Source organism: Mirounga angustirostris, unplaced genomic scaffold, assembly GCF_029215605.1.
Source record: "Mirounga angustirostris isolate CCGP_5_RB_7025 unplaced genomic scaffold, mMirAng1.0.hap1 SCAF_1, whole genome shotgun sequence".
Taxonomy (NCBI): domain Eukaryota; kingdom Metazoa; phylum Chordata; class Mammalia; order Carnivora; family Phocidae; genus Mirounga; species Mirounga angustirostris.
Window position 1 is genome coordinate 123,551,807 of NW_026991709.1, and position 21,739 is coordinate 123,573,545.

The following is a 21,739-nucleotide window of genomic DNA, read 5'->3' on the forward strand; positions in this document are numbered from 1 at the left end:
TTAACTAGCCTCCCTATTCACATCATTCTCCATCGGCTTAGAATATGATTCTTGAAAACAAAATTTTAGCACTCTCCTGATAAATATGCTTCTTCAGTAGTTCTTTATTTCCATTAGGATAATATCCAGGTGATTTAACATGGAATTTTAAATGATCTTCCATTTAAATGGAAATGGATCCTGTTTTCCTCTTCAGCTTTCTCTCTTGCTCTCTCCTCCCTATTTGTGCCCCAGCTACAATAAATTAACAACCTCTCAAAAGCACGTTCAGGCTTTTCAACATTTTGTGCCCTCTGGGATACCTTTTCCTATAGCTAGATAATTTTTAGTTGTTGTTCAAAACTCAGCTTACATGTTATCTTCTTTGGAAACCCTTTGTGACTACTTTTGACTCTGGATTAGGCTTTCCAACATAGTGCTCCTTATATTCTATTGCAGCTGCCTGTTCTCGTGTCTGTTTCCCCTAATGTATAATGAATCTTTGAAATTAGAGAAGGTCAAAGAACGTTGAGTTTTGGTTATTGGATGTTCATCTGCAGGAACAATAAAAGTTTTTGAGACTGTTCTTTTTACTGTCCTGTACAAAGAGCTTATTCTTTCTTCCAAATACTACATTCATGTTAGCAAAAGGAAATGTGTATAATTTTTTAAGTTTATCTTTATTTGGGATGTGAAGATCCCAAAAAGGAGTAAGTACTGTTACCTGTACAAAAAAAAGTAGCTTCAAGAACTTTAGTTTAATAGAGTACTTTTTAAAAGTGATTTCTACATCATCAGCCTTTGCTAATTTAATAACTCTTCCTTACTATTTTAAATATCGATGTAATACTGAATTATCTTCATGTGTCTATCAGTGAGAATCTGATATCAGACAGTCCTGGTTTCAAACCCCTGCTAACAATGACTACTTCTAATCGATATAAATATTAAAGTATGTGGCAACACACCCTCAAACCAGTGTCTGACACATTTAGGTGCTTGATAAATTTAAATTTTCTTTTATACTTTTCAAATGTTTCAAATTGAATGTCACATGACCATCAAGTTAAATCCTGTTCACTCATTCAATTTTAAATTAAAGACCATCCTATTATGAAGGTCCCTCCAGCTCAGCTTTCTCTGCTACAGTTAGAGTTAATACAAAAAAATTTGAACACTTAATACTCTGATTGGTCTAATTCCCTGCTAGGATGTTAACTCTTTGAGGGCATGGACACAGTCTTAAAATTATTTTTCTTCCCTTGACATTTTGCAGAGTACTGAGAATATGGGAGAAATTCAGGACATACTTGTTGCTTAATTGATTTTTTTCAGTGTGCTGCTGTGCTCCCTCATCTTATTACCAACTAGCATTTATTTAGGAAGATTAATAATTTTAATATCAACCCAAGTAAACCATATTTATGGAGGAAATCATACTGAGCATTCCATAGCTAAATAGAATTGAGTGTTTGGGATTACCAGTTTTGCTGCCCTTTCCATTAGGATAACTAGGAAATAACTATATAATTTGATTCCTAAAAATAAGTTTGGATTTATGAATTTCCTTAACAATAAACCAATTGGCTATTTTCCATTTATTTTTTTCTTTTGGATTAGTTTTCTAGGATATTGTAATTCATGTTTACAAATTTGAATGTGTCTTACAGGAGGATTTGTTGGTATTGAGGAAAACAGTGAAATCCTTTCTGGCTGTTTGCCAACAGTGCCTATCTAATGTTAATACTCCAGTGAAGGAACAGGTAAGAAATTATCAGTTAAGAGCTCTCAATAAAAAAATTACTAAATATACTGAAGAACAATAAGAGGTAATTTTTTATGGCAGTTCTTAGCATACAGATCTATCCCTAACATTTATGGAACCTGGGACAAGAGTATGGATGTCTGAATATTTAACTTAAAAAGGCGAGTTAACTAACTTGTTATAGGTCTTTTTACCTAGACAAATACACTGTCATGATGACCTGGTTCCATAATTCCTGATTCCTAAGAATTCTGTCCTAAAACTGAGAGGGTTGGGGAGCTGGCCTGTGGTCCACCCTCTTCTCATCACACCAGGAAGAACTTCTCACACACACATAAACACTCCAGCCCACATGTCCAAACTCTGTCAACATTATTGCCTTAAACATCCGCCCTGGGACCTAGGAGTATGCACACAGGTGATACAGTATGCCTAGGGAAGAGACCTGTGCAGCCTTTGGTAGCAGAATCAGGTCTCTTAGGGCAAGGAATCCCTGAGTCCCTGCATAGTCCCTGAAGAGTAGGGGTGCAGGTGGGTATATCACATTGGTTCAACAGACTTCTCACTCCTTGGGTAGGGGCAGCATAGCCCAAGGCAATACCATTTCCATGAGGTGATTTTGTAAACTGTTTAATTATATTATTCTATTGGGAAGTACTTTTATTTTAGTTCAGGTACTATTATATAAAACAGGATACTTTTTTCCATACTGTTTTGTTTTTTTTTATCATAATGTTGGGCTAGAAAATACCTAGTCTAGTTAAAGAGTACTATAGTACTTACCCTTTGCTATCTCTTCTTACAAGTAGGTTATCACAGTTGTCTATTAAAGTTATCAGCATCTAACTTAAAGTGGGAACAGAGATGGTCTTCCCTAAACCTTATTCTCTAAACCTTCTGAACCCTATCAGTGCTATCTAAAAGTACCTGGCTCAGGGCATTTAAACCAAAAATTCATTGTTTCTACGTCATCACTGGTGATATCTAAAACTATGGCCTGAATAAAAAATAGATATATTTCCCCCTGGATTCTCTTTATCCTCCCCTTTTCAAATGGCTCTTTCTAAATATATTTATGTAGTTCATGATTGTGTAGTCAGAGAATGAACTGCCATGATTCTTGCTGGAGGTGGACAGCCAAGTATACAGCCATCTCCAAATACATACCAAAATAATGTTTTCCCATAGAAATAAATATTTAGAAGGGGGTAAGTGAATTGTTTTGAGTTATGAGAGCCCTCAGTTATCCCACAGCAAAATCATTCAGTTACAGTAAACTATTGACACGGGCTTATTTCATAGTATCCATTAAATAGGGCAAATTTGACAAGAATAACTATAATACTTTCTCTTTAGGGAAATGTATTGAAAGTTCCTGTGATTAAATTTGTTGGCAAGCTTTCAGATACTGATTTTTATGTGAATGGTCTTAAATTCAATTTTAAATCTATTGTTAGGGATTTTTTTTTTTGCATTAGATTTTTTAAAGAAGAATCCTAAATAATAGCTTTAAGGTTTAGAGTACTGCATTGTAATTTGTTGGATAATACAGTTTACCTTAAGATTTATGCTTCTAAATTTAGTTAAGCAGTATATAATTGATTTCTAACCTCTGTCATAATTTATTACATTAATTTCGTATTTCCAGAATTGGCCTTAAGTCATTTTTTTAAGTTCAAGTCAAAATCTCTTAGTCAATTGTTTTGAATTAACACAGCCAAGTAAAAGAAATAGATTATATTTAGGGGGGGAAAGTCTTAAATGGAACTAGTATTTAATGAGAAAAAGTAATTTCATTAAGTTTGGAAATTAAAACTAAATAGTTGAAATTTAAATACTCAATTTGTGTTATGGTATTGTTATTGAAGTGCATTTAATTTAGTATGTTTTCATTAACATTGATCTGTAGTTGTAGTTATATATTACTGATGAATTCCCTTTGCATTGCAGGCATTCATGTTACTCTGTGATCTTCTGATGATATTTAGCCACCAATTAATGACAGGTGGCAGGGAAGGCCTTCAGCCTTTGGTGTTTAATCCAGATACTGGACTCCAGTCTGAACTCCTCAGTTTTGTGATGGATCATGTTTTCATTGACCAAGATGAGGAGAACCAGAGCATGGGTATTTGTGGCTATTATTTTGTCAATTTGATCTTTTTTAATTTTTTTTAAAGATTTTATTTATTTGAGAGGGAGAGAGAGACAGCATGAGTGGGGGTGGGGGGTATAGAAGGAGAAATAGATAAGCAGGCTCCCCGATGAGCTGAGAGTCCAACACAGGGCTCAGTCCCAGGACCCTGGGATCATGACCTGAGCTGAAGGCAGACGCTTAACTGACTGAGCCACCCAGGTGCCCCAATGTTGATCTTTTCTTTTCTTTTTTTTTTTACCAACCCCAAAAGATATTATGAAATAATTCAAATTCAGTCCTAAAAAGTAGTAGAATTTTAAAAAAAGAGTAATGGGGGGCCTGGATTGCTCAGTTGGTTAAGTGTCTGACTCTTGCTTTTGGCCCAGATCATGATCCCAGGGTCGTGAGATCGAGCAGCGCATCAGGCTCCATGCTAGGCAAGGAGCCTGCTTAAGATTCTCTCTCTCCCCCTCTGCCCCTCCCCTCACTCTCACATGCTCTCTTTCTCTCTTTCTCTCTCTCTCAAAATACAAATAAAGTTAATACATGCATGTAGTTCAGAAACCAACAAGAATAAAAATGTACACAGTGAAATCTCCCTCCTTCAGAATAGTACCTTTACAGGTCTTTCCCTATCACTACATATAGAGCTTTATTCTTTTTCAACAGATACGAAGTATTTCATTGTTTATAGCATATTTTATGTTATCCATCTCCTATTAATTGATGTTGGCTCATTTCCAATCTTCTATTGTATATTATGCTATAATGGATAATTGTGTACATTTGTCATTCCCCACATGTGTAAAATATATATGTAGGATAGATGTGTTTCTAATTGAACTGTGTCCAGGTTCACAATTTCTCTAAAGGAAAGCCCCTAAAGGGTCCTGGGATTGAGCCCTGTGTCAGGCTCCCTGCTTTTACAAAAGCGTAAGCTTTTCCCTCTTCTCCTCACTTGTGCTCTCTCTCGCTATCTGTCACTCTTATCTTTGTCTCTCTCTCTCAAATAAATAAATAAAATCTTAAAAAAAAACCTCACCAGTCAAAATTGTGCTCAACCTGCATAATGATAATGTGTAGCATAATTAGACCAATATAAATAATTATAATAAGTATTGGATAGGTTATATATGAAATAGATGATTTAAGGTCTGTAGCATATCTGATCCGTGGATCTATTTGGTGCTATTAGAGTGTTTTTTACTTAACAGAACATTTTAGAAAATACTAAATTGTAAAACAAAGTCTGTATTTAGAGTCCATTTTAATCCTAGGAGATAAAATTTACTTATTACTTGTCTTAAGCAAAAAGATTTCCAACTTCTCAAAGCAGTGGTGCTTCACAGCAAGACCAATTAGTAGAAAGGAAAGAGAGAAGTTGAATAAGTTCTTTCATTTTTTGTATATATGTAATACACACATAGGCAGGCCAAGACATGAGAGAGTCAGTACAGAGCCTAAAACAAATGTGTCAACATCTGGAGCCTTGTGAAGAAATTTTTTCTAGGATTAAAAAAAGACAAGCCAATGGGGCCTGAGAATTAAAAAACTGAGAAAGAAATATTACTCGTTTTGAAAGTATTTAGTAGCAAGCTTTGTTTAAAAAATTGTATATGTATAGAGGCGCCTGGGTGACTCAGTCAGTTAAGCGTCCGACTCTTGATTTCAGCTTAGGTTAGGTCTTGATCTCAAGATTGTGAGTTAAAGCCCCATGTTGGGCTCCACACTGGGCGTGGAGCCTACATTTAAAAAAAGAAAATGTGGGGCGCCTGGGTGGCTCAGTCGTTAAGCGTCTGCCTTCGGCTCAGGTCATGATCCCAGGGTCCTGGGATCGAGCCCCGCATCGGGCTCCCTGCTCCGCAGGAAGCCTGCTTCTCCCTCTCCCACTCCCCCTGCTTGTGTTCCCTCTCTCACTGTGTCTCTGTCTGTCAAATAAGTAAGTGAAATCTTTAAAGGAAAAAAAGAAGAAAATGTATATGAGCATAAATGGTTTGCAAAATATATTTCATGCTGATAATGTAACCATGTTTAAGACAAGCACTGAAACCTAACATCTCCATATATTTCCATTACTCCCCACATATTTCTTTCTAAAAGAAAACTTTTCCCTATATCTTTAAAATTTCCAGAAATTTCTTCTCTGTTGAAATATAGCTAATAGCATGTAAAGAATATTGAAATGAGAAGAGATGGCATTTTTAAGGTAAACAGACAAGAGTATTATGATAAAAATATCAGAAAAAATTTATGTATGGTTTGCTTATCTTAATCTTTGCTATGACAGTTTCCTAGAAGATAGGAACCTTGGTAACTACTAAACATTTAATAAGCATATAACTAAATATAGCACCCTAAAATAATCAGTGTAACTAACAGTTTCACCCAAAACTGAATTGTACTATTTGTAAAGTTATAAGTTGGTGTTTGATTATACAGATTGTCTACATTGTTTTACCTTGGATAAAGGGCCAAAGTTCATAACCAATTTATTTTCTGTGGTAGAGGGTGATGAAGAAGATGAAGCTAATAAAATTGAGGCCTTACATAAAAGAAGGAATCTACTTGCTGCCTTCAGCAAACTTATCATTTATGATATTGTTGACATGCATGCAGCTGCAGACATCTTTAAACACTACATGAAGGTATAGTTTCATAGTCTTATTTTTTTCCTTCCATCTAAGTGGCAGAGAAATTTGCACTTAAAAATGAAAAGATAACAGAAGCTAAATTGCCAGGTAACCATATATTGTTCATGATTTTCTGATATATTTAAGGTTTCTCTCTTTTATAGAAGTATAAACTTTTCTCAATCTATACCATTGTATCAACCCCATAAAGTAGGAGATCCTCACATTTATTGAAAGAACACCTTATTTTCATGAGATATATAGACTCTCTTGATCAACATGGAAGAAACCTAATCTCTCTTATGACATCTCTTTAAGACATTTTTGTAAGTATGCATACTATGTACCATGCCACCTGCCAGGCACTAAAGTTACAAATATTTTTTTAAATCCTGCTCTAGGGGCACCTGGGTGGTGCAGTCAGTTAAGTGTCCAAATCTTAGTTTCGTCTCAGGTCATGATCTCTTGGGTCCTGGGGTCAAACCCCGTGCTTGGCAGGGAATCTGCTTGAAAATTCTCTCCCTCTGCCCCTCCCCCTACTTGTGAGCTCTCTCTCTCAAATAAATAATTCTTTAATAATAAAGTAAAATTCTTGCTCTAAAGTAGTCTAAAGCTGAAGACTGTCAACATTTAGACAATTGCATTATATAGTATAATAGAGGTATGTATAGGGGTTTTTGGAAATATATGAAACAGACACCCAACTCTAAAGAAATATGAGGGTTAATGGAAACTTCTTAGTAGTGACTTCTGAACTAAGTCTAAGATGATAAACATAAATTAGTAAGCAAAGAAGTAGCAGGAGGACTTGGGGTAGATTGAACTTCATGTACAAAGATACAAAAGAATGTGAATTATTTGGGGGAAATGCAGGTCATTTGATGTAGCAACATAGATTGCTTATGAGAAGGGAGCCAGAGGTAAGATTTTAAAAAGTGTCACTAGTAACCAAATGCTGTGTGAGAAGCCTGGATTTTTTTCCTGAGGGAGGTAAGGAGATGTTGAAAGGTTTTAAACCATTCTTTATATGGCAGGATTTTGATAGGTACTCACCTTTCTGGCTGTTTGCTCTGCTTTCCTTAAGCTCCATTTTGTTTTTGACACACAGAAGTCTTTATGATAGGCACACTTCTCAGTTTATGTATTTTTGCCTTGTTCTCCTGTCACAGATAGTGTTTTGTTTTGCCCATGTTCAGAATATTGTGTGTGCCATTGATCCATTTGTGTCTTTATCCATGTTTAGTTATGGTCCAGTTCTAGCTATGACATAGTAACTAATTCATCATATTTTGCTGAACAACTGCAGTATGAGCACTGTGCTGATAGAGATTTAAGTAAAACATGATTTCTGCACCAAGGAACTTACAGATTAATAGAGAAACTGAAATGCAAGCATAACATAATGTAGCATGGTAATAGTGGTTGTCTGTGTTCTGTGCCATTTATATTTTAGACACTGTTCTAATGCTTTTACATATGTTTGTTGATTACAGTCATCCTATGAGGTAGGAAATAACATCATTTACAGATAAGGTAATTAAGGCTCTAAGAGGTTATGTAACTTTCAAAGGTCACATTACTATAAGTAGCAAAAACTGGAATTTATGATTCTAGGTTTGTCTAGCTTCAAAGCTTAGCTCTTCCCATTAGATCATAAAGCCTCAGCATCATTATTGCAATGATAAATGTACAAATTACAAAGCAAACATGGAATAGAGAGACTTAAGTGAAAGAAACCCAAGACAGCTTCCTGAAGGAATGTCTAAACAGTTTGAATGGATGAATATGAGCTTACCATGGTTTTTCCTTTTCATCCTTTAACAATACTATATTGGTTTCAAGAATTGAGCCTTAACCAAAACTTATTATCATCCTTAGCAATTTTTGCACCTCTGCTCATTGTAAGCTTTAATTTTTTTGAGAGGATTTAATAGTTATTTGCTACTCTTTATTACATATCCTCAGTTATGTGTCTTTTTGCCCCAATTCCCTATGTGACTATTACAAATATGAATTTATTGGAGATCTGCCTATTGAACCACTTTAGTATATTAATATATCTTTCTCATTTTTTCATCTCACATCATGGAAGCATACCCTTCTTTTTGAAAATTATGAAAGTCCAATTGCCAAGCTAATACACTCACTTCTTCACATAGGTTGTAAGTTTTTAGGCATTGGCTTAGAAATAACATCCAGATTTAGTGGTTTTAAATAAGCCTTTTCTTAATTATCTACTCACAAGGAAAATTCTTAAAATCCTGTATCAAAAAAACTTGAATTATAAAGCAATTAAATTTTTCTCAGTCACTATTGAAGAAGTCAGTGTTTTTATTTTTTATATTACAGTAGTAAAATATAAACATGTTGGGGGAGCAGAGAATGCCATAGTACAAAAGTATTAAATGAAAAGTCTGTTACCCTAATCTGCCCTTCCCTGTTATTTAGGCCCACTCCCCAGAGGTAAGCAATTTTAACTGTTTTGGTTTTAGTTCTTTGCGAAGTTTCTACCAGAGTTCTATTTCTTGATTTGTCACCTTTTAAGTGGTGTCTATTGAATCCATGTTACAAAGAATAAGGAATTTTGGTTACCTGTGTCACTTCCTCTCTTCCTGAAATTCCCAGTTTTTCAGTTAACGTTAGTTATTTCATAATCTTATGTAATTAACATCAAATGTATATTCCTTTAACTTTAGAAAATATCTTTTATCTCTCATTATGTTTAAGATGAAAAAATTAAACACCCTTGAACTCCCCTTTCCATTTCTTTTACCATTCCACTGTTTGTCTCATGAAATTTCAGTAATTTTAAAGCTGTGTTTTCTTTCTTTTTCTCACAGTATTACAATGACTATGGTGATATTATTAAGGAAACACTGAGTAAGACCAGGCAGATTGATAAAATTCAGTGTGCCAAGACCCTCATTCTCAGTTTACAGCAGGTAAGAAATCTGAAAGAGATAAAGAGTAGAATTAATGTTATTGAACACTTTTATGTGCTTAGTATGTACTAGGTATATCTTACCTCATTTAAACTAGGTCACTGTATCAGTACATTAGTATGGATACTTTCTGGTCCAAAGATGTGTTATATGTCTTTTGGAAAATAATCTTACAGTTCACATTTCAAATAGATGAAATCCTAATGTGATCTACTCTTGGACCAGATGAAATGCCAAACAGACATTTAAAAAGTAATCATTTAAAAAGAAAAATATAAAAATATATTTTAAAAATATTTAATGAAGACAGGGCAAAATAGTATTCAAATAAGAAAATAAGTCACATATGGGGGCGCCTGGGTAGCTCAGCCAGTTAAGCGGCTGCCTCCAGCTCAGGTCATGATCCCAGAGTCCTGGGATCAACCCCTGAGTCGGGCTCCCTGATCAGCGGGGAGTCTGCTTCTCCCTTCCCCCGACTGATGCTTCTCCCTTCCCCCGGCTCATGCTCTCTCTCTCACTCTCTCAAATAAATAAATAAAATATTAAAAAAAAAAAAAAGTCACATATGTTATATAAATAAGAGTCCCTAATAAATGCCTACTGAATTAATACAGAGATTTCAGGGGGTGGGTGGAGCTGTAGGTATGTGTATATAAACTTAAATACATTTCTACATCAACCAGCACCCTAAACAAAGTTTAAACAAATGACAGGTTCAGGGAAATATTTTCAGTCATACATAACAAATCCTACAAATCAGTAACAAAGATAAATCCCATAGAAAAGTGAACAAAGGATATGAAAAGCCACTTTTCAGAAGAAATCTTAAAAACCAATAACCATATGAAAAGCATAATTTCATTAATAATTAATGAAATACAAATTGAAACAAAGAGATATTTATCACTGATGGGCAGATTAGCATGAATTTAAATGATGGTTAATACCAATGATTGATAAAGATGTGGAGAAAAGGGTCCCTTGTGAAAGAAATTGCCATTGCCTTCTTGAAATATAATTTTGCAGGATATTTCAAAATTGAAGATAGATATTCCTTTTAAAAGTCACTATTTTTGCTGCTAGGTATCTACATTGGTACATGCAGGTACACACAAAGATGTACGTAAAAGATGTTTATTGTAGCACGTCTATAATATTGAAAAATTGAAGATAGTCTAAATGTTCCATCAACAGAGGAATGATTAAAGTGTGATACTCTGAAGTAGCTAAAAGATTTTTAAGACAAAACATTAAGTGAAAAATAGCACGTTTCAGAGAAAGGGGAACCCTCTTACACTGTTGGTGGGAACGCAAACTGGTGCAGCCATGCTGGAAAACAGTATGGAGGTTCCTCAAAGTTAAAAATAGAACTACCCTACGATCCAGAAATTGCACTTCTGTTTACTCAAAGGATACAAAAATACTGATTCAAAGGGATACATACACCCCAGTGTTTATATTCTATATATTATATATTATTATCAACAACCAAATTATGGAAAGAGCCCAAATGTCCCATCGACTGATGAATGGATAAAGATGTGATATGTGTGTGTGTGACACACACACACAATGGAATATTACTCAGCTTAAGGAGGAATGAAATCTTACCATTTGCAACGACGTGAATGGAGCTAGAGATTATTATGCTAAGCGAAATAAGTCAGAAAAAGACAAATACCATATGATTTCTCTCATATGTGGAATTTAAGAAACAAAACAGATGAACATAGGGGAAAAAAGGAAAAAAGCGGGGCAAACCAGGAAACAGACTCTTAACAATAGAGAACAAACTGAGGGTTACTGGAAAGGAGATGGCAGGGGGATAAACAGGTGATGGGTATTAAGGAGGGCACTAGTAATGAACACTGGGTGTTGTATGTAAGTGATGAAACACTAAATTCTACACCTAAAACTAATATTACACCATACATTAACTAACTGGAATTTTAAATAAAAACTTGAAAAAGGAAAAAAGCAAGTTTCAGGACCAACTATATAGATCAGTATCATTTATGTTAAAAGTTTCGTATCTGTAATACATTAATGTGTCTAAACTGGTCTAGAAAACCTTGAAACTTTAACATTGATAACCTTTGGAGAGAAGAATGATATTCAGTGGGAAAGAGGAAGGAGAATGCTTATTTTTGTATTCCTTGAATTTTGCACAGAGATATATTCTTTGCATTTAAATGTAAATTTTAAAATTTAAGGCAATTGTGTACAACCATCTCTGGAAACATTTTGAAGTTTAAGAATTTATAAATAATTACCTGTGGATTCATTTGAAAATGTTTGGAAGAACTGCTGTTTCTAGTTATGATACTGTAAGTAGTAAAAAGTACTAGTAGAGCGATGTTGAGCACTTTCTCATGTGTCTGTTGGCCATTTGGATGTCTTCTTTGCAGAAATGTCTGTTCATGTCTTCTGCCCATTTCTTGATTGGATCATTTATTCTTTGGGTGTTGAGTTTAATAAGTTCTTTATAGATTTTGGATACTAGCCCTGTATCTGATACGTCATTTGCAAATATCTTCTCCCATTCTGTCGGTTGTCTTTTGGTTTTATTGACTGTTTCTTTTGCTCTGCAAAAAGCTTTTTATCTTGATGAAGTTCCAGTAGTTCATTTTTGCCCTTGCTTCCCTTGCCTTTGGCGATGTGTCTAGGGAGAATTTGCTGTGGCTGAGGTTGAAGAGGTTGCTGCCTGTGTTCTCCTTTAGGATTTTGATGGACTTCTGTTTCACATTTAGGTCTTTCATCCATTTTGAGTCTATTTTTGTGTGTGGTGTAAGGAAATGGTCCAGTTTCATTCTTCTGCATGTAGCTGTCCAATTTTCCCAACAGCATTTGTTGAAGAGACTGTCTTTTTGCCATTGGACATTCTTTCCTGCTTTGTTGAAGATGAGTTGACCATAGAGTTGAGGGTCCATTTCTGGGCTCTCTGTTCTGTTCCATTGATCTATGTGTCTGTTTTTGTGCCAGTACCATACTGTCTTGATAACGACAGCTTTGTAATAGAGCTTGAGGTCCGGAATTGTGATGCCACCAGCTTTGCTTTGCTTTTTCAACATTCCTCTGGCTATGCGGGGTCTTTTCTGGTTCCATACAAATTTTAGGATTATTTGCTCTATTTCTTTGAAAAAAGTTGATGGTATTTTCATAGGGATTGCATTGAATGTGTAGATTGCTCTAGGTAGCATCGACATCTTCACAATATTTGTTCTTCCAATCCATGAGCATGGAACGTTTTTCCATTTCTTTGTGTCTTCCTCAACTTTTTTCATGAGCATTCTGTAGTTTTCTGAGTACAGATTCTTCGCCTCTTTGGTTAGGTTTATTCCTAGGTATCTTACAGTTTGGGGTGCAGTTGTAAATGGGATCGATTCCTTAATTTCTTTCTGTCTTGTTGGTGTATAGGAATGCCACTGACTTCTGTGCATTGATTTTATATCCTGCCACTTCACTGAATTCCTGTATGAGTTCTAGCAGTTTTGGGGTGGAGTCTTTTGGGTTTTCCACATAAAGTATCATATCATCTGCAAACAGTGAGAGTTTGACTTCTTTGCCAATTTGGATGCCTTTTCTTTTTGTTGTCTGATTGCTGTGGCTAGGACTTCTAATACTATGTTGAATAGTAGTGGTAATAGTGGACATCCCTGCCGTGTTCCTGACCTTAGGGAGAAAGCTCTCAATTTTTCCCCATTGAGAATGATATTCGGTGTGGGTTTTTCAGAGATAGCTTTTATGATATTGAGGTATGTGCCCTCTATCCCTATACTCTGAAGAGTTTTGATCAAGAAAGGATGCTGTACTTTGTCAAATGCTTTTTCTGCATCTATTGAAAGGATCATAGAGTTCTTGTTCTTTCTTTTGTTAATGTGTTGTATCACATTGATTTGCGAATGTTGAACCAACCTTGCAGTCCAGGGATAAATCCCACTTGGTTGTGGTGAATAATCCTTTTAATGTACTGTTGGATCCTATTGGCTAGTATTTTGGTGAGAATTTTTGCATCCATGGTCATCAAGGATATTAGTCTGTAATTCTCCTTTTTGATGGGGTCTTTGTCTGGTTTGGGGATCAGGGTAATGGTGACTTCATAAAACAAGTTTGGAAGTTTTCCTTCTATTTCTATTTTTTTGGAACAGTTTCAGAAGAATAGGTATTAATTCTTCTTTAAATATTTGATGGAATTCCCCTGGGAAGCCACCTGGCCCTGGGCTTTTGTTTATTGGGAGATTTTTGATGACTGCTTCAATTTCCTTAGTGGTTATAGGTCTGTTCAGGTTTTCTATTTCTTCCTGGTTCAGTTTTGGTAGTTGATACATCTCTAGGAATGCATCCATTTCTTCCAGATTATCTAATCTGCTGACATATAGTTGCTCATAATATGTTCTTATAATTGTTTGTATTTCTTTGGTGTTGGTTGTGATCTCTCCTCCTTCATTCATGATTTTATTGATTTGGGTCATTTCTCTTTTCTTTTTGATAGGTCTGGCCAGGTGTTAATCAATCTTGTTAATTCTTTCAGAGAACCAGCTCCTAGTTTCGTTGATCTGTTTTACTGTTCTTTTGGTTATTATTTCATTGATTTCTGCTCTGATCTTTATTATTTCTCTTCTCCTGCTGGGTTTAGGCTTTATTTGCTCTTCTTTCTCCAGCTCCTTTAGGTGTAGGGTTAGGTCGTGTATTTGAGACCTTTCTTGTTTCTTGAGAAAGGCTTGTATTGCTATATATTTTCCTCTTAGGACTGCCTTTGCTGCATCCCAAAGATTTTGAACAGTTGTGTTTTCATTTTCATTTGTTTCCATGAATTTTTTAATTCTTCTTTAATTTCCTCGTTGACCCATTCATTCTTTAAAGTAGGATGCTCTTTAGCCTCCATGTATTTGAGTTCTTTCTGACTTTCCTCTTGTGATTGAGTTCTAGTTTCAAAGCATTGTGGTCCGAAATATGGAGGGAATGATCCCAGTCTTTTGGTACTGGTTGAGACCTGATTTGTGACCTAGGATGTGATCTATTCTGGAGATTGTTCCATGGGCACTAGAGAAGAATGTGTATTCTGTTGCTTTGGGATGGAATGTTCTGAATATATCTGTGAAGTCCATTTGGTCCAGTGTATCATTTATAGTCTTTATTTCCTTGTTGCTCTTTTGCTTAAATGATCTGTCCATTTCAGTGAGGGGGGTGTTAAAGTCCCCTACTATTATTGTATTGTTGTCGATGTGTTTCTTTGCTTTTGTTATTAATTGGCTTATATACTTGGCTGCTCCCATGTTAGGGGCATAGATATTTACAAATGTTAGATCTTCTTGTTGGATAGGCCGTTTAAGTATGATATAGTGTCCTTCCTCATCTCTTATTATAGTCTTTGGTTTAAAATCTAATTTGTCTGGTACAAGGATTGCCACCCCAGCTTTTTTTTGATGTCCATTAGCATGGTAAATGGTTTTCCACCCCCTCACTTTCAATCTGGGGGTGTCTTTGGGTCTAAAATGAGTCTCTTGCAGACAGCATATCAGTGGGGCTTGTTTTTTAATCCAGTCTGATAGCCTGTGTCTTTTGATTGGGGCATTTAGCCCATTTACATTCAGGGTAACTATTGAAAGATAGGAATTTAGTGCCATTGTATTGCGTGTAAGGTGACTGTTACTGTATATTGTCTGTGTTCTTTCTGGTCTATGTTACTTTTTGGCTCTCTCTTTGCTTAGAGGACCCCTTTCAATGTTTCTTGTAGAGCTGGTTTTGTGTTTGCAAATTCCTTTAGTTTTTGTTTGTCCTGGAAGCTTTTTATCTCTCCTTCTATTTTCAGTGACAGCCTAGCTGGATATAGTATTCTTGGCTGCATATTCTTCTCATTTAGTGCTCTGAATATATCCTGCCAGTCCTTTCTGGCCTGCCAGGTCTCTGTGGATAGGTCTGTTGCCAATCTAATGTTTCTACCATTGTAGGTTACAGATCTCTTCTCCCGAGCTGCTTTCAGGATTTTCTCTTTGTCTGTGAGACTCATAAGTTTTACTATTAGATGTTGGGGTGTTGACCTATTTTTATTGATCTTGAGGGGGGTTCTCTCTGCATCCTGGATTTTGATGCCTGTTTCGTTCCCCAAATTAGGGAAGTTCTCTGCTATAATTAGCTCCAATATACCTCCTGCCCCCCTCTCTCTTTCTTCTTCTTCTGGGATCCCAATTATTCTAATATTGTTTTGTCTTATGGTATCACTTAGCTCTCGAATTCTGCCCTCGTGATCCAGTACTTGTTTATCTCTCTTTTTCTCAGCTTCTTTATTTTCCATCATCTGGTCCTCTATATTGCTGATTGTTTCTTCTGCCTCATTTATCCTAGCAGTCAGAGCCTCCATTTTTGATTCCACCTCATTAATAGCCTTTTTGATTTCGACTTGGTTAGATTTTAGTTCTTTTATTTCTCCAGAAAGGGTTTCTCTAATATCTTCCATGCTTTTTTCAAGCCCAGCTAGTATCTTTAAAATCATCATTCTGAACTCTAGTTCCGACATCTTACTAATGTCCGTATTGATTAGGTCCCTGGCAGTCGGTACTGCCTCTTGTTCTTTTTGTTGAGGTGATGTTTTCCGTCTTGTCATTTTGTCCAGAGGAGAATAGATGAATGAGAGAAGAAAATGCTAACAGGGTAACAATGGCCCCAGAAAATATACACTAAACAAATCAGAAAAGACCTGAAACCAGGGGAAAAGAAAGGGAAAGAAAGAAAAAAGAAAAAAAGAAAAAAGAAAAAGATAAAAACAAAACAAAAAAAAGAGTATGATCAAATATGATCAGGCTGGTGCATATATCAATGCCACACACTAGATTTTGGGCATATTTTGGTCTGTCAGAAGAAAGTGCCTCCCAAAATTTTAAAGAAAAAACTTTTATGTACAAAAATATAAGGGTTAATATGATGAAGGGATGGAATATGACTGTAAAGATGAAGATTAGAAAAGATTTTATAAAAGGAATTGATAAGATAAGTTGGTTGAAAAAAGAAAGAAGAGGACTTTAAAAAAAAAGGGGAGACAATATGATCAGGCAGGAGAGTAGAACAAAGCCATACACTAGACATTTAGGGTATATTTTGGTTTGTTAGAAGAAACTGTATCCCAAAATTTTAAAGAAAGAACAACTTATATATAGATACCAAATATAAGGTTAACTACTATGAAGGGATAGAATATTACTCTAAAAATGAAAAATAAAAAGAATTTTTTTAAAAAGGGATTGATAAGATGTTGGTTGAGAAAGGGAAAAAGAAAAATTCAAAAAAAAAAAGAAAAAGAAAGTTAAAAAAAAATTAACTTTGAAATAAAGAATCATGGGAAAAAAGCCATGAATTCTATGTGCATTATTCCCCTAGTGCTGGAGTTCTGCCGTTCTCATTGATCGGTAAACTTGGCCTTGTCTGGCTGTTCTTGCTGATCTGGGGGAGGGGCCTGTTGCCCTAGTTCCCAGATGTCTTTGCCGGAGGCAGAATTGCCCCGCCCTTGCCGGTCCGGGCTATATAATCTGCTGGGGTTTGCTCTCGGGAGCTTTTGTTCCCTGCAAGCTTTCCATGCAGCTTTGGAGGACGAAAGTGAAAATGGCGGCCTCCCAATCTCCACCGGAGGAGCCAAGGACTCAGGGCCCCACTCCGCAGTGAGCCCCCAGAGAAAAGCAGTCAATCACTCCCATCTCCCCAGCTCTGGCCACACTCCGTGTTCACCTGGCCTGTGACCAAGCCTTTCTATCGATGGCACACGACCCTGTGTGGAGTCTCCAAACGCAGCAGATTCCTGCCGTGTGCTCCCGCGCCACTCCTCCCGGGGAGGAAGGGGAGTCTCCCCGGATCTGCTGCTTGTTGGGTCCCTGCTGGAGGAGCAGTGGCCCGATTATGCCGTAGATCATGGTTTATGGCAACCCCGAGCTGAGAGCCCACTCCTCCGGCCGTCTCTGCAGCCGGCTTCCCTGCTCAGATACCTGGGAGCTCTGCCGCACTCAGGCACCCCCTGTCTTTCTGTGACCCCGAGGATCCTGCGACCACACTGTCCCTGCAAGGGTTCCACCCCCCACTTAGCCACTGGAGCGACATCCCTCAGCGGAGCCGACTTCTAAAAGTTCCGATTTTGTGCTCTGCTGCTCTATCACTTGCCAGAATCACCGTCGGAGACCCCTCCCCCACCATCTGTCTTCCCGAACATCGCCTTGGATTCACTTCTCCACATGTCCTACCTTCCAGAAAGTGGTCGCTTTTCTGTTCAGAGAGTTGCTGCTCTTCTTTTATTCCATCTCCTGTTGAGTTCGTAGATGTTCAGAATGGTTTGGTCCGTATCTAGCTGAATTCCTGGGACCAGACGAAATTTAGGTCTCCTACTCTCTGCCATCTTGCTCCTCCTTCTCAGAAGTGCTATTTCAATGGGACGGTATGATAAGAGTGAATTGAGAGGTGGGGGTGAGGAAGTGAAAAAAACAAATGTAAACAATACTTCTCAGGATCTTTGCCAAAAAAGAGAGTCAAAACAACGTTTTGATACTGGCACAGGAGATTGAGTTAAGAAGTTATGGTTTTTTGTATTTTGGGGTTTTAAGATGCATGTAGTAGAGGGAATAGGTAAGGATGCATGACAGAGCAGTAAGCATAGGAGCAAAATTACCGAATATTCAGGTAAAATGGAGTGAGATCTAGTACATACAGAGGGAGTGGCTTTAGATGAAAGTCCTGGACTATTCATCTCTCCTAATAGGAGGGAAGACAGATGTGTACCGATAAATTTAAGTTTCTAACCTTGGTGGTTAAAATGATGATAGCTTTTATATTCTTTAGTACTTCAGGATTTATTTGGTGGTTGTTACTTTGATACAATATATGTAATGTATGTGTAATTTATAAAACCTTTTCATACAGCTTAAGAACTTTTTTGTATGTATTGTTGTTGGGTAGGAAATATCACCCCATATATCCAAATGTCTTCTTTTACATAATGTTCTTGTCTAAGATATAGTAAGTGAAAAAAAAAAAGTTCTGAACCCCATATTTCATATACGGTCATCCCTATTAAAACACCAAAAAACTACATAGATGTGTATGAATACAAATATATTTCTATAAACATGTTTCCTTTCCCCAGTCCAAAATATATTATTTTTTGTTAAAAAGAAGTAAATTCCTGTCTGCATTTAATCACACAGCTAGCATGAAAATGAGCTCAAGAAATTATTAGTAGATGACTTGAAGAAGGGGAACAATGTGGCTACAGTTCAATGCAAGGAGGGAAATATATATTTTACCATATGCCTTTTAAATATTTTTAAATTATATTACCTATTCTAATAATAAATAAAATAAACAAATTTTTCTTAGCTGTAGGTTTTTTCCTCTTTTTTTCTTTCAACCAGTTGTTTAATGAACTTGTTCAAGAGCAAGGTCCCAACCTAGATAGGACATCTGCCCACGTCAGTGGCATTAAAGAATTGGCACGTCGCTTTGCCCTTACATTCGGACTGGATCAGATCAAGACACGAGAAGCAGTTGCCACACTTCACAAGTGAGTGAGCTAAATAAATACTTCCTGTTATACAGAATCTGGTTTACTGGAATTTAACTGAAATAACTGTTATTTGACCCATTTTTAATGACAAATGATTGAATTTTCAAGTTATAAGAACTTTAGAGATTGTGTAGTCTAGTGAGTCTCAATTAGGAGGGCCTTTTTAATTTGAAAAATACTTCAACTGCCTGTTTTTTCAATTTATATAGTATAGAAAGTAAAGTTTAACAAAATACTCTGGTCTGGTCTGTCAGTAAGATGATGATATAGGGCACGTGGATTTAAAAACACTGTGCAAATGCTGATTTGGCAACCTTATTTCATAACTGAAAACTGAATGACAGAAAATGTTAAATACCTCACACATCTGCTTGATACCATGATCAACTCTGAGAACTAAGTTTTCTGACTATCTAGTTATCTTTCCAGGGTATTGTGCTATCCCTACAAGATACACATAGGAATTTAGCTTTGTTTCACAGCTTATAGTTTTATACTGTAAATAGGCATATATGTCATACAAATTAACATTGTTTTACGCTTCAAATTTATCAGATTTTACTATATTCAGTGATGATTATCCTGCCTTCCCAACTATTTTGAAATTTTAGCCCATTGAGAGAACTATACTCCTTATCTGGAAAAATAAGGTGATACTTTCTTTTACTTCAGGGATGGCATAGAATTTGCCTTTAAATACCAAAATCAGAAAGGACAAGAATATCCACCTCCTAATCTGGCTTTCCTGGAAGTACTAAGTGAATTTTCTTCTAAACTTCTTCGACAGGACAAAAAGACTGTGTAAGTTGCTTTTATCATGATCCCTTGTAATTTTAAATGTTTCATTTTTTAGAAAAATGTTAATCATCTAGATATAATTACTGTTGATAACATAAGCTCTGATATTTGTTTTAAGGAACTATAGTTTTTTTTAAAGCATTTATATAGTTCTTTTCCTGCTTGCTTTTAGTACTCTGGAATTAAATAAGTAAGTGGGAAATGATTTCTTATTCCACAATTCAGAGAAGTAGGGACATTGGCTTAGCCATTGTGTAACCCGTTCTTTTTTCCTTTTATATTAATTATATTTTAGTTTTATAGGGGACCCTTGAACAATACAGGTTAGGGGCATCGACCCCCTCACAATCGAAAATTGTGTATAACCTTTTTTTTTTTAATTCAAAATAAATGAAAAGGATTCATTAGATTTTAAATTTCAGACTTTTTTTAAATTTTTATTGAAGTATAGTTTATATTAGTTTCAGGTGTACAACAGTGTCTCGACAATTCTCTACATTACTCAGTGCTCACCATGATAAGTGTAGTAACTGTCACATACAACATTATTACAGTATTGTTGACTATATCCCCTATGCTGTACTACATACAAGTTTTGACTCCCCAAAAACTTAACTATTAATAGCCTTCTGTTGACTGGCAGACTTACTGATAATAATCAATTAACGTATTTCATGTTACATGTATTATATGCTGTATTCTTACAATAAAGCAAGCTAGAGAAAAGAAAATGGTAAGTCATAAAGAAAAAATATATTTACAGTACTGTGATGTATTTACTGAAAGAAATCCAGGAACGCCTGGGTGGCTCAGTCGGTTAAGCGTCTGCCTTCGGCTCAGGTCATGATCCCAGGGTCCTGGGATCGAGTCCTATATCAGGCTCCCTGCTCAGTGGGTAGCCTGCTTCTCCCTCTGCCTGCCGTTACCTCTGCTTGTGTGAGTGCTCACTCTCTCACACTCTCTTTCTCTCTGACAAATAAATAAATAAACCTTAAAAAAAAAAGGAAAAGAAATCCACATATAAGTGGACCTGCACAATTCAAACCCATGTTCAAAGGTGAACTCATTTTTTATTTGACTTGTTTCAAGAAGAGTGATTTCTTTTTCAACAGTTTAAAGAAATAATAGATGCAATTTTCATAAAAAAATATTGATGGGATCCTGAATTTTATAAATTGGTAGGAAGGTCTGTCAGTTTTAGTAATAGGCTAAATGAACAGAAATTTGGAGAGACAGTTAAAAATTTTATGAATATGAGTGTAATTCTAAGGAAAGATGTTGACTTCCTATTGGTCAGAAAATATTTATTTTATTATTTTTTTAAAGATTTTATTTACTTGTCAGAGAGAGCACAAGCAAGGGGAGAGGCAGGCAGAGGGAGAAGCAGGCTCCCCGCTGAGCAAGGAGCCCGATGTGGGACTCGATCCCAGGACCCTGGGATCATGACCTGAGCCAAAGGCAGGCACTTAACGGACTGAGCCACCATTACACGGTTTGTTTTCTATAGATCTTTGTTTTTTCCTCCAATAAAGCAATAAAGCTTTATTTTATATGAAGTGGATGTTTTCTAGTGTAACATTTTACTTTCTTCAAAATATTATACTTTTTTAGTTATTTTCTTAGTGTTTTCTTATAGGCCTTAAAATACGCATCTTACCAAAATTTCTTCAAATTTATTCTAAGGAAATATAAAAACTTTACTCCTATATAGCTACATTTCAGTTCCCCCCCTTTGGTGCCATTATTGTTACACATACTGCAGCTAAATATGTTACAACCCAACAATACATTATTATAATTATTACTCGATATAATTGTATGTCTTTTATTTATTTTTTTAAGATTTTATTTATCAGAGAGAGAGAGACAGAGGCAGGCAGAGGGAGAAGCAGGCTCCTTGCCGAGCAAGGAGCCCGATGTGGGACTCAATCCCAGGACCCTGGGATCCTG

At 36.1% G+C, this 21,739-nt stretch overlaps 1 protein-coding gene across 7 annotated transcripts in view; it reads left to right on the plus strand.

Annotated features, from left to right (window-relative positions):
• STAG1 (STAG1 cohesin complex component) overlaps nucleotides 1–21,739 on the plus strand; it is a 415,977-nt gene that overhangs the window by 370,685 nt on the left and 23,553 nt on the right. For all 7 annotated transcript variants that reach the window (XM_064587431.1, XM_045903718.3, XM_064587432.1 and 4 more), the window contains 6 exons: nucleotides 1,650–1,742; nucleotides 3,695–3,869; nucleotides 6,384–6,523; nucleotides 9,349–9,450; nucleotides 18,840–18,988; nucleotides 19,664–19,792. In XM_064587431.1, coding sequence (XP_064443501.1) covers nucleotides 1,650–1,742; nucleotides 3,695–3,869; nucleotides 6,384–6,523; nucleotides 9,349–9,450; nucleotides 18,840–18,988; nucleotides 19,664–19,792 — 788 coding nt within the window. The remainder of the gene's footprint in view (nucleotides 1–1,649; nucleotides 1,743–3,694; nucleotides 3,870–6,383; nucleotides 6,524–9,348; nucleotides 9,451–18,839; nucleotides 18,989–19,663; nucleotides 19,793–21,739) is intronic.